Source organism: Entelurus aequoreus, linkage group LG04, assembly GCF_033978785.1.
Source record: "Entelurus aequoreus isolate RoL-2023_Sb linkage group LG04, RoL_Eaeq_v1.1, whole genome shotgun sequence".
NCBI classification, from domain to species: Eukaryota; Metazoa; Chordata; class Actinopteri; order Syngnathiformes; family Syngnathidae; genus Entelurus; species Entelurus aequoreus.
In genome coordinates, this window is record NC_084734.1 from 41,209,129 (window position 1) to 41,222,866 (window position 13,738).

A 13,738-nucleotide genomic window follows, 5' to 3' on the forward strand; every position below is an offset into this window, starting at 1 on the left:
CAGAGTTTTTAACCACACAGACACGTGGTAATGCTGGGTAACCGATCATGTGTTAGGACCCGCCCACTGACTTTGACAGCTGAGTTTGACATAGATCAAATACATTCATGAAGTGCTGACACATAAGTACGTGAAATAATTTAAGAAATAAATCATTTAAATCAGGAAATAATTAAAGCAGTCATGAAATAACGAAATTATTATTTAAATGATTAAATAATGAATTCAATCAAGAAGTAATTATATTAATAATTAAATGATTAAATGATAAGTTGAAAATTAAAATATTCTATTAAATGATTGAATAATTAAATGTACTTTTACGTTAAATATATCTAAAATACCATGGTTCTCGCCCGGAAAAGGGTGGAGTGCCATCTCCGGGTTGGGGAGGAGACCCTGCCCCAAGTGGAGGAGTTCAAGTACCTCGGAGTCTTGTTCACGAGTGAGGGAAGAGTTGATCGTGAGATCGACAGGTGGATCGATGCGTCGTCTTCAGTAATGCGGACACTGTATCGATCCATTGTGGTGAAGAAGGAGCTGAGCCGGAAGGCAAAGCTCTCAATTTACTGGTCGATCTACGTTCCCATCCTCACCTATGGTCATGAGCTTTGGGTTATGACCGAAAAGACAAGTTCACGGGTATAAGCGGCCGAAATGAGTTTCCTCTGCCGGGTGGCGGGGTTCTCCCTTAGAGATAGGGTGAGAAGCTCTGCCATCCGGGGGGAGCTCAAAGTAAAGCCGCTGCTCCTCCACATCGAGAGGAGCTAGATGAGGTGGCTCGGGCATCTGGTCAGGATGCCATCCGAACGCCTCCCTAGGGAGGTGTTTAGGGAACGTCTGACCGGTAGGAGGCCACGGGGAAAACCCAGGACACGTTGGGAAGACTATGTCTCCCGGCTGGCCTGGAAACGCCTCGGGATCCCCCGGGAAGAGCTGGACGAAGTGGCTGGGGAGAGGAAAGTCTGGGCTTCCCTGCTTAGGCTACCTTGGATAAGCGGAAGAAGATGGATGGATGGATGGATATTTAAAATACAGTTATGTATTCAATTAAAATTATAAACAATTTAAGACACATTGAAATAATTATTAAAATATGTATTTATTGTTTTAATTTTGACATAGAAAAGTCCCATTGACATTAAGAATTTTTTTTTAAAGGAGTTCTGCTACAAACATTCATACATCAGCATAAAAGACTCTAATCAGAATCTAAATCACATTTATTGGCCAAGTATGTTTAATACACACATAATTTTACTTTATAGATTGTGCTCTGTTTGTCCAATGTAAATAAATAAAAACTTGGATCAAAATTGAAAGCAAACATTTGCAACTAGAAGACATATTGTCGTTAAAATCATTAAAAGTTCATCGTTTCTTAACAACAGCCTTCCAAGTCGTCGGGCTGATTTCCAAGTACACTTGAACACACCTGAGGGGGGCGTGTCCCACAATACGGAAAATGGTAGGTGGGCGCGGCCTAGAAGGTCAAAGAACGCCTCCAGTGTACAGGTTGAGACAAGCCGCGCCATTATTTGGAAATAATTGCACCAGACACACCAGGAAGAAGGTAAAACTACAAATAAGTGCACTAAAACGCAACTTTAAAAGTTCGCTACGATGTTACAAATGTTTGCGGTGCCTCACGCCATGTTGCGGTCTGTTGTTGGGCGGGCTGTCTCACCGGATTCCATGCTGGTTTTAATTTTACAGAGTAACAAATGGATGAATGTGACACAGAAACGACAGCGGACGTGTAAACTTCGTCAATGGGGCGCCTGTTAAGACTAATATAACGCTGCAGAATGTTGCCAAATATGCAAAAACAACTTGATGTGGAGAGAGTAAGGCATACATGGCGGCTTAGGGGATGATGGTTGACTGGTTTTTTAAAACAAATGTTTGTGATATGTACATTAATTGCACCACACGTTAGTTAAGACGAATTGATTTTTGTAAAGTTGCTGAGCAATAACGGTACAATGCTGTTGGGGGGTTTATTGTAATGCAGTAACGCACCAGAAGAGGGAGGCATTGTAATTTGCCTGCCACAATGTACGTTTCCCTTTGAGTTGTTGACGAGGGGACTGTGATCAGCTCAGTGACGTGCGGTGAACTAAACACCAGGTGAGGCATAGATACTTTTGGAGTTTTTTTTCTTTTGTTCTTTACTTAAATTCATATGTGCAGCTCAAATCATTGTTGATTTAAGTTGCACATTAGAGTAACAAGAAAAAGAATGGAGATATTCACTTTCATAAAAACGTTATTATTATTATGATATGGTAAATGGGTCCAAAAAGTATTTCATAAAGTTGTTATTAAATACTTTTTGGTCCCATTTGCTTTTAACACAATAATTTAAGTATTGTGAGTGTATCTTACCTTTCTGTATTTGTATCTGAAGCAGCAATAGCTATTTTCCCCATGAAAACGTACTTTGTATGATCACATTCATTTGGTCTTAAAGTCCAGTTTAGAGAAGTATTTAAAGGCCTACTGAAATGAATTTTTATTTATTTAAACGGGGATAGCAGATCTATTCTCCTTGATCATTTCGCGATATTGCCATATTTTTGCTGAAAGGATTTAGTAGAAAACAACGACGATAAAGATCACAACTTTTGGTATCTGACAAAAAAAAGCCTTGCCCCTACCGGAAGTAGCGTGACGTAGTCAGTTAAACATTTCCGCAAAGTTCCCTATTGTTTACAGTGATGGCGGCCAGAAGTGAGAGCGATTCGGACCGAGAAAGCGACGATTTCCCCATTAATTTGAGCAAGGATGAAAGATTTGTGGATGAGGAAAGTGCAAATGAAGGACTAGTGGACAGTGGAAGCGATTCAGATAGGGAAGATGCTGTGAGAGCCGGGGTGACCTGATATTCAGCTGGGAATGACTACAACAGTAAATAAACACAAGACATATATATATACTCTATTAGCCACAACACAACCAGGCTTATATGTAATATGCCACAAATTAATCCCGCATAAAAACACCTAGGTGTTTGTTATGCTAGCTCCTAGCTACTAGCTCCCGTCCATATAACCCGCCAATACAATTCAAACACCTGCACAACACACACAATCACTCAGCCCAAAGGACCGTTCACCTAACCCAAGGTTCATAAAGCTTATATATTTACCCAAGGTTATGTACGCACGTACGGGCAAGCGATCAAATGTTTGGAAGCGCAGCTGCGTACTCACGGTACCGCGTCTGTGTATCCAAATCAAAGTGATCCTGGTAAGAGTCTGTGTTGTCCCAGTTCTCTACAGGCGTCTGTGTATCGAAGTCAAAGTCCTCCTGGTAAGAGTCTCTGTTGTCCGAGTTCTTCGATCTTGACTGCATCTTTCGGGAATGTAAACAATGAAACACCGGCTGTGTTGTGTTGCTGACTTCCCTCACAAAATACTCCGCTTCGCACCTACAACTTTCTTCTTTGCTTGCTCAGCTTCTTTCTCCATAATGCAATGAACAAATTGCAACAGATTCACCAACACAGATGTCCAGAATACTGTGGAATAATGAGATGAAAACAGAGCTATTTTGTATTAGCTTCAATGGGGGAGCCATACCTCTGTTTCACTGGCTACGTCACGCGCATAAGTCATCATCCAAAGGAGTTTTCAACCGGAAGTTTAGCGGGAAATTTACAATTGCACTTTATGAGTTAACCCGGCCGTATTGGCATGTGTTGCAATGTTAAGATTTCATCATTGATATATAAACTATCAGACTGCGTGGTCGGTAGTAGTGGGTTTCAGTAGGCCTTTAATCTTGTATATAAACCTCCATATTGGCACACACATTCATTTAATTCAATTTCATTCCAAGCAATAAAACAATATTTTTGCATCTGACAAAAAACGCCCACACACGCTGGCTTACTCTAATAAAAATGCCATGTTTGTTAGAAATACAGTTTAAAAAAATACAAATAAAAAAGGCTGGCTTCCGCTGGAGAGACATGTGTCTGCTAGCTTGAGCTATATTTGTACCATGAATTGATTTACGTGGACCCCGACTGTTCACTGCTCGCTGTACATATCTTACGAAGTCAGACCTACACTGTTTCAATGTCCATTTGTCAGATGATGCAATTGTTGATGACTGAAGTGCTGATATCAACCAAACCTAACCCCCCCGCCCCAACCCCCCCCCCCCCCCCCTTCACATCCCACCCGCCGGATTGTAAATAATTCAATGTATATACTCTGATGATTAACTTGTGTGATGACTGTATTATGCTGACAGTATATATTTGTACCATGAATTGATTTACGTGGACCCCGACTTAAACAAGTTGAAAAACGTTTTCGGGTGTTACCATTTAGTGGTCAATTGTACAGAATATGTACTGTACTACTGTACTGTACAATCTACTAATACAAGTTTCAATCAATCAATCAATGAGCACCCCCACTTCTCCCAGTGTGGCGAGTCAGAGTACTGCTGAGGCATTGAACTGCAAGTTGACAATATATCGCCCCCTACCTTGAGGCAGAGGTACTTGCTGCCTCATGGTCCGCCTTTTCCCCGTGGCAACAAGCACGCGCCCCCTCGCACGCACACGCTCAATACACTTTGTGTGTAGCCGTGGAGGCACCACCTGTGTCTGCCTCACTTCTCGTCTGCCGCGTTATTTTAATCAGGAAACACGGAATTTCCGTGACTTTGACCATGAAAATTGTCAAAATATACTGGAACCACACCAAAATCACATAGAAAGCATAGACCAAAAGAGAAATATTCAAACTTATTTTATTTTATTACTTCGTTTTTGAACATCTCGTGGTTAAGCCACCTGGTGGCAAGGTGAGGTACTGCCTCACTTGCCTACCCTGACAGCACGTCACTGGATCAGCCCCAGGTTCGATTCCCACGACCCACATAGGTACATACAATACCTATGTGGGTACCATTAGTGACACACTTCTCAAGTGTGTCACTAATGGCATGTGGAGATGACCAGTGCATACATGAATGTATTCGCCTCCACCTTGACTTTTAATGGTCGCTAATGTATTCGCCGAGTATATCAGTGACTCCGCAGAGATTCCCACACAACCCTCCTGATTAACACAGGAAATTACATTTCTACATTAAACTGAAAAGGTCACATCAACAGTCTTCCACTCGTTAGTGTCATCGTTCCTCCAGGAGGATTTCGCTCCGCCCTGGAATAACAGCACCCCCGAAATGTTTTTATTTTTTTCTTACAGCGGCTCCCTCTTTTTTGGTGGTTTGCTGCTAATGCTGTTGCCGTGGCGATGGAACCTGCGTCCAAGCGTGTATCGTCATGGTCGGTGCGGGAGGTCCTGGAGTGGCTTCAGGAGCACCACCCCGACCAAGTGGGCGTGCTCCAGAAAGCCGTGATGAAGCACGCCATTTCCGGTGAGCCCGCCGCGTCAGCCCCAACGCACGTGAACATTAGTAGTTTCAAATTTGACCCTCTGCCGCAGGCCGTGCTTTGCTGAGGCTGAGGGAGCATCACCTGCTCCAGCTGGGAGTGGATGTCGAGGAGCAGCAGCAGGAGATGCTGCAGGACCTCCTCCTCCTCAGGGTGCAGGAGGAGGTCGACGAGCTCAACGATATCTGCTCAGGTGAGTCTAATCTTTTTTACTGACGGCAGGTGGCGCTCTAACCCATTTCAGTCAATGAGAAGTACCAGGAGCATTTCTGGAAGAGCACTGTTGCCATTCAATTTTGTCTTCAACATTTCAAGGAATTTGCAACTATATGTCATTTCAGGAAACATCATAACAGTGATAATGCATTGGAATAATGATGAAGTGGATTGGAATGATAGCTTGGTTTTCATACTCCACATTTTTTTTTTTTTTGGCTAAAACTTTGCATACACCGTCTTGTTTATCGCACAGCCAAACTTTGTGGATAAAACAAATAGTCTGTTTGCCCACATATCATTCAGTGGAATCAAGTGCCCTAACTATGAATCCCACGTTTTTTATTGAGTACGACTGCAAAATAATCCACTGTGGAACCGAAGAAAGTTGCAAGTGCAAGCACTTTGATGAAGAAGGTGAAAAACATTATTGAATCCAAAAAAGAACTAGTAGCAAAGTACGAAGGTGACATACTGTAAGCGTGGCTATCTCCTCCCATTCTTTCAGTCCGCACATTGCTGTCTTAAATAGAAAAGTTTGTATATTGAAGCAAATTTTCTCGACTATGTGAATATAAATAATGTGTTCCAGCCTCAACAAAATCCCATATTTTAGTAAAAGTTTGTACACTTTGAACACAATATAAAATGTTATTCAGTACTATATATTACAGGGGGTGATGGATCAACTTTCTATTTAGTAACAAAGTCAAAACAATAACGAGCTGAACTGTCCTGCCGACACACACACACTGTCGCACTGTCACTAGCACTGTAGTGCACTCACAGTTGGCGAAACTCCTTAACTTTGAATGATAAGGAGTTAAAAAATAAAATTAATTGTTGGTTAATATTCATGTTGTGTAGCGGAATAGAGGGAAAGGTGGAAGGAGGCTTAGGAGGCAGTGTGGACATCACTGTGGACACTTCCGGAATGTTTCAAACCACACATTGCTTCTCCATTGCTGTCTATGGACTACTATTGAGGTAGCAAAACTAGGCTGGTTTAAAAAGGTTAAAAACATATTTTAAAAGCACAGCAAGTAGCACAGTAGCTTAGAACAGCACTGCTCTGCTGCCTGCGATCGATGAGCCCTGCAGGAACACAATGGGTGGATGATAAGTTCAAACACTGAGACAAGGTTCATACAACAAAGTATATTTTTATACGATCTGTGGTACGTAAATAGAAAAGTTTGTACAACGAGGATTTTGTAAATCCATGTTCCACTATTGCTTATAGGAAAAAATGCTTAGGTTTTCGGATTTGATCTTTGTTAGGGATGGGAATTGTTAAACAGTTTTTTGTTGAGGACCGGTGCTCAGTTTTTCGATTCCTGGGAATCATTTGCCAGGTTTGGTAACGATTACGTTATCGATTCCTGTGGCCGTGCATGACATCACCACGCACGGCACTGGTCTGCGATGCAAACATTGGAGAGTCATTCACGAGAAAGAATAAGAACATCACAACTTGTGATACTTGCAAATATATTACATGTTAGTGAGGAAATACAACACATGTGCAGGAACATTAGCACACACATCACGTGATTGACTTTGAATGAATGATGGGTTTTCGATCCATTTTGTGCTGAAAGTGAATCTCCACCAGCATCAGCGGCGGCAACAGAGCATGCCGTCTCCTGCTAATACTGCAGGTAACTAACTGACTGACTCACTGACTGGCTGATATGTTAGCACATCATTGTAAAAGCTGCTATTTTTAACTAAACATGAAATGAATGTTTCTCATGTATTAGATGAGAAGACAGCCTCTGACTGGCTCAGAGAGTGCACGTCTGCTCCTGGTCTGAGAGGTGTTCTCCACTGCTGGAGACACCGAAATTAGTCAGAAAGATTGCATGTAATTTGTGAAAAAGCAGATATGCTTTTTCCTGCAAAATAATAGTTAATATTTAAAGTTGATGGTTGCACAATATTGTTGGGCCTGACTTTCTTGTATGTCACTGGCTGACTGTAACATACTTTTGAGTGCTCATTTCATATTATTTAAAAAATAATAAGTTTCATTTTTGTTGTTCAACATGTACTGTACATTCCTTTGGAATTGTCACAGAATAATATGTTGAATTTGTTTATTTTTCTCCATTAAAATATGTATTTTACTTTATTTATTATAAAAACTTTTTTTTTTTTCTGGGGAAACCAGGGGCCTGGCACTCCAACAAAGGGGAACCACACTTTATTTGGAATCTTGCCTACATTTTACAAAAGTTTTTTTTGTTGTTGCAGTCTAACATGTAAAAATTAGCTCGTTCTAGGTGGCTAGCAATGCAGCTAATCGGAGCAATCAATTCTACCTCTAAATCAATGAAAATGCATTCAAAAACCACCAACAATACTTGATTTATGTCCCATTACTTGTATAATAACCAAACTGTAGCGACATTGTTATTGGAAGAGCAAACACTGAGAAAGTCTTTTTCTACTGTAGTAAAACATCAGCATGCTTCGACATTAAACGTTAAAGCTTGCTACTGCAAGACATAAGCTTGCTTCTTTGTCAGCGCCCGAAATGCGTTTGAGTTTGGAATGCACAACACATTGCGATAGGACACCAATCTGTACTGACTGAAAAACACGAACAATCATATTACAGTATCTGTAAAGTATTAGCTCACATTTCATGTTTTGTTTGTGCACAGCGTGACACACTGTAGTTGTACTAACATGCATGATGTGCTGAGTGTATCATAATCAATATTAAATTTACTCACTGGATGGACAGTTGTCTGTTTGGTCCAGCTTGCCGGGGACCTTTTTTCCAGTTTATTTTGGGTAAGCACTCCATTTATGTCAAAATAGCTTGGCTCCAAGTTTCACATTTACAGTGTTGAAGTCATGCTGATGTCACTCAGGCCAAACAATATACAAACAAATATGTTCTCTCTTGCAGAATGTTTCCCGGCCTAATGGACGTTCATTTGTTCAGTTGGACATCCCTTCATCCGTTTATCCGCCTATCAAAAGATGGCTGAGGAGATATAAGGACAGAAGTACGGACGTGAGGTAAAGATCGACGGGAAAGAAAGAAAATTCCTGTGGGTAAAAGGTTAACACAAGGACTCTTCTTTTCATCTCATTTGTTACTATGTCGTATGCTACATTAGGACGTCAAAGTGGTGACAAATGGTCAGCTAAGTGTAAACTTTGTGCTGTTGACTATTTTTAACGGTCCATGATATGCAAATGTAACTTTTAAATGATATTTTAACAATATTTTGTGTCTTAGAGCAGGGTCTCCAACCTTTTTTTTCGTGAGAGCCCCTTTCACATAATGAAAATGCTTTTGTTTCATTTATTTTCATAGCTTATCCCAACCAAATCAAGCTTAATAAGTTTGTTTTGTCAAAACATGAATAAAATATTTGCAATCCACCACAACTTTTACAAATTGTATATTAAAATTAAAAAACTAACACATTTTGTTTATTTCCATTTTTTTCTGGTGTATTTCACATTATAAAGGGAACATAGGAAAGCTGTAAAATGATGCTCAGTATTACATATTTTACTGACTCACACACTGCAGATAAATACTTGTTTACATTTGTCCAACAAAACCTTTTAAAATTCTTAATGACATATGAAAATATGTGCCTCTTATTGATATGGGTAGTTTATTATACATCACACCTTATTATATACACACACCCACACATTTACAATATATTTGGGGTGTAACGATTGATCGATATATCAATAGATCAATTTATATTTCCAAATCTCAAGTATATCGATCTGTGTTTAGCAAATTTTCCTTTCAAAAGATATGTGTCGGTCCAAGATCGTTTTAAAAGTTAAATGTTGAATCTATTTTGCCCGACTGTGATGTCATCAATACAAAAATGACCAATAGCTACGGTGACTGAGAAAGGTCACAACAAACGCAAACGCCACGAAACAATATAATACATTACATCACAAAAACTTTCAGCTACAGCTCGATTGCAAAATCCACAACCAAGACAAATGACACAACAAAATAAATTGAAGCCGCAACACAACTTTGAGCCACAAAAGATGAGAAAAACAAAACAGCAGTGACAGCAGAGCAAGTTATGGCGGAACACAACAACAACAAGTGTGACACGGAACTGGCAGTCAATGAAAATTCATTTGATCAGAAATCAATAATTACAAGATATGAAGTAAGCCATGGAAAGTAGGAAGCGAAAGGCCTACCCCATCAAAAAGGATGTGTCACAAGCTGTGTAACACAGTAGAGAGGAACCCAAGAATGCAAACGGACAGTGAGTAAAACAGTTATTTTACTGACGTAATGTAATCACAACAGCATTCCAAACAGGGGTAACAAAATGCGACGGTACATAAAAGAGAAAAAATTATGTGCACCTGGTGGACTTCTTGTTTTTTCAGCAAATCTACGATAAAAATCAGAAATTAGTGTTTTATCGATTCTAAGGGAACGAGAGATCTTGGAGCGATCATCTGTTGGATAACCCTTCCATTCGATCTGAAATTGCACTCACCTGCCTCGCTTCCTGGCGTCCAGGATGGTGTTAACTGTGAAGGCCGGATGACCCTCCACCTGTTGAGGAGCGGGGTGGAGACACTGTTGGAGCGTTAAGGTTGCTCGACTCAACGGGCTTCAGGCGGGAGACATGGTTGACCAGATAGTACTTGAAGGACTTGGGTACCTTGAATCGAGCCATGACGGGAGTAATCATCCACTTCACTTCGTATGGTCCAATGAATCTAGGTGCCAGTATAAAACAAAGTCTGCATTGTCCAAAGTCCCCCTCATACCTGGGCGGATGTGGTATGCTGGGCTCTCTGCTAGGAAAACCTGATGACGAGGAGACGGAGGAAGAGGAGGTTCCAGCTGCAGGTTGAGTTACCTCTTTGCCTGGGGGCGGGTGGAGGACAAACATGCGTGTGTGCATTTCCTGCAAGAGTCTGTTCGAGATGGCTTATTTGCTGGCCGTTGGCCTAGATGGCCAGGTGAATAGGATTGTCATCTGCAGATTCCATGAATGACTCAGTGATTCTGTCACAAGCTGTGTAAAACAGTAGCGAGGAACCCATAGGATGCAGACGGACAGTGAGTAAAACAGTTATTTTACTGAAGTAATGCACTCACAACAGCACTCCAAACCGGAGGTAACAAAATGATGCATAAAAGAGAAAACTAAATGTGCACCATGGAAAAAACAAAAACTACTATATACAAAAGTAAACTAAACTTGGGTCGGACTTGCAAGACGTGCTAACTACTAAAACAATACCAAGCTTGATGGCACTGGGAATGGCAAAGATAGAAAGTAGGGGAGAGCTCAGGAGTGAAATCGCCGAGTGCCATGGAGCTGCCAAGGTGCTGTACAAGGGTAAATTGGAAGCAGCTGTGCACGTCTCACAACTACGCCCACAAAGGGAACACAAGAACTCTTAAGGGGAAGGAGAAATAAAGTAAGAATACAAAGTCAACTGCACTAAAAGAGGAAAACTGAAAATACAAACCACAAGGTGGCAGCAGATGGTGACAGTATGAGGAGGCATACATGCTTCTGCACAACTGGAGACGCCAGGGCGGAGAACAGATACTGTATGGCCAGGTCGGGAACTTTATTTAGCAGGTAAATCTACTCGTAAAATGTTGGTTACAGTAGTTTTGTTGAAAATGGCTTAAATGTTGAAAATGTGAGCAGAAAAGGTTTCCTCTTTTTAATTAAACCTAAAGTGTTGGTTTACCTTATTTTAAATAATATGAGAATGCATTGGCCATTAATTATTGTTTACTTGCTTGTTTGTATCCAAAATTCATTTATTCATAATTCCCTTAAAAGAAATAACAGTAATATAGGACACTTCACCTGGAGTGTCCAGCGTCCAGTATTTATTTTAAAGTAACACTGCTTGATTTTTTCCCCCTAAAAAGTTACTAAGTCAATTTTTCAATTCACTGAATCGTTTCATATCGTATTGTTCCAAAAAATTAGATTGTTCCTGAATTGTATCAGCAACCAAAAATATGGAATCAAATTGTTAAAACGAATCGTTACCCCCCTAATATATACAAATATTTTATATGTATGTATGTGTGTGTGTGTGTGTGTGTGTGTGTGTATATATTTATATATCTGTCTATCTCAGGCATGTGATATGTTCATGAAAATGCGGAAATTTTAGTTTTTAAACATTCATTTTCATGTCAAAATATCACTTTCGCCTTTTTTTTAATTTAAATATCAATTAAAATAGAATCCAAATGAAATTTGTTGAACCCTCGCCTCAGCCGCAGGTACTCGCTGTTCCTCTTGCCTAATCGCCGCACTAAGCTGCAGGGCAGGGAGATGTCAGGAGCACCAAAAAAAGCTTGCTACTTAGCTAAACATCTAGCTAGCTTACTTGTTGTCACCTCCGTTTGCTCTCCGAGCTACAAAGTTTGTACAACGTTGACAGTTGTCCACTTCACTGATAATCGTATTTAATTACAAATTCCAATACTGTTAATTCCGAACCAATTGCAGTTCTAGAGTATTTGTTAGTAGCCAGAGAGAAGGTATATTTTTGATGTGACGGATTGTAAACTGAGCTCACAACACCGGAAGTATATTACTTGAGGGGGCGTGGCTACATGATTGAGTTTTTTGCTTGCATTATATAACATTTTACATTATGGTTGAGGACAGAGTTATTAGCCATCCCATGAACTATTTATATTTTTATTAAGTATTTCCCATGTGCTGTTAAAGAGGGCAATGCAATTTTAACACAGCTTTCCCAAGCATCCCACTTTCATTTTGGATGCCTCCAGTATTTTTTATTTTGCACACAGGAACAAAGTTATTTCACAAACAACAAAAATGACCAGAGTCAAAAGTATTAACCCCCTAAGATCTCCCAGCAGTTTAAGAGACAGCAAGTGTTGGAAGCCATGTGCTCTGCTTAATCAAACCTATTTGAAGTAAACAGTGAACACTGACTCTGTAAGAGGGGCCTGTGAAGCAGTGCAGAAGATTCAGTTCACACTGGATTATACAGGACTCAGCATCATGCCAAAATAAAAAATACATCAGTTTAAACTCAAGAAAAAGAACAATTAATGCAAACAAAGGAGGAGATGGATACACAAAGTTATCACAGCATTTCCAAGTGTCAAGAACTGGAGTGAGAAGTATCATCAATAAATTCAAAGACAGTAACCTGGTACAAAACAAGTCTGGCTGAGGTAGGAAATATTTCAAAGACTCTGGAAAGAAAGCTAGTGAGAGGTGTGTCTAAAGACCTCAGAACAACTGCCAAGACACTAGTGAATGACTTGTCCAAGTCTGTAATTGTAGTCTCAAAGAAGACAATCACTAGAGCCCTGCACAGGAATGGACTGCGAGGTTGCAGACAAACAAAAATTCCAATAAAGACACCTTTGAGCCAGACTGTAAAGTATGTATGTATGTGGAGGACAACCTAGAGAAAGACTATGCATACTGGAAGCGAGTCCTATGGTCAAAGGAAAGGAAACTAGAGCTATTTGGCCATGAAGACACTGCTTATGTTTGAAGAAAGAAGGTAGAGGCATACAACCCCAAAGAACACGGTACCCACAGTAAAACATGGTGGTGGTAGTACTAGTATTAGGCTGTGGGGATGCCTCCATGCATTTGGAACTGAGAATCTTGTCAAGGTGGAAGGAATCCTGCAGAAAGAAGGATATTTGAAGATCTTGAAGGAAAACTTCAAGCAGTCAGCAGCAAAACTAGGTACGGATCACCGCTTTTGTCTTTTAAAATTATAACAACTCAAAACATACGTCACTCCTGGTGAAGAACTACCTCCAGAAGGCCAAAATGAATGTTATTGAATGGCTTGCACAAAGCCTTACTTGAATCCCATCGACAATCTTTAGGGAGAATTGTTGAAGACCAAGATCCATGGCAGTAGACTGTCAAATCTTGCATAGCTTAAAAGGTTTGCCAAATAAGAATGGGCTGGGATGTGTGTGAGCCTTGTAGAAAACTGTAACTAAAGATTGCAGGCTGTTAAGGACTGAAAAGGACACAATTGCTTATTAGCATCAGTGGGCCTAATAATTTTGACTCTGGTAATGTTTGGTTTTCG

General features: G+C 40.3%; 1 protein-coding gene across 1 annotated transcript; it reads left to right on the forward strand.

Annotated features, from left to right (window-relative positions):
- The first annotated feature begins 1,473 nt into the window (after nucleotides 1-1,473).
- On the forward strand, nucleotides 1,474-9,072 carry LOC133647846 (sterile alpha motif domain-containing protein 12-like). Its single transcript, XM_062043563.1, has 4 exons — nucleotides 1,474-1,573; nucleotides 5,232-5,403; nucleotides 5,472-5,612; nucleotides 8,556-9,072. Exons 2-4 carry the CDS (start codon nucleotides 5,280-5,282, stop codon nucleotides 8,570-8,572), a joined length of 282 nt encoding a protein of 93 aa, XP_061899547.1. The 5' UTR covers nucleotides 1,474-1,573; nucleotides 5,232-5,279; the 3' UTR covers nucleotides 8,573-9,072.
- Nucleotides 9,073-13,738: the final 4,666 nt, after the last annotated feature.

Coding starts and splice junctions, on each gene's coding strand:
- LOC133647846 (XM_062043563.1), top strand. CDS start 5,280: ATGGAACCTGCGTCCAAGCGTGTATCGTCATGGTCGGTGCGGGAGGTC. Junction 5,404..5,471: donor GATGAAGCACGCCATTTCCG/GTGAGCCCGCCG, acceptor CCTCTGCCGCAG/GCCGTGCTTTGCTGAGGCTG.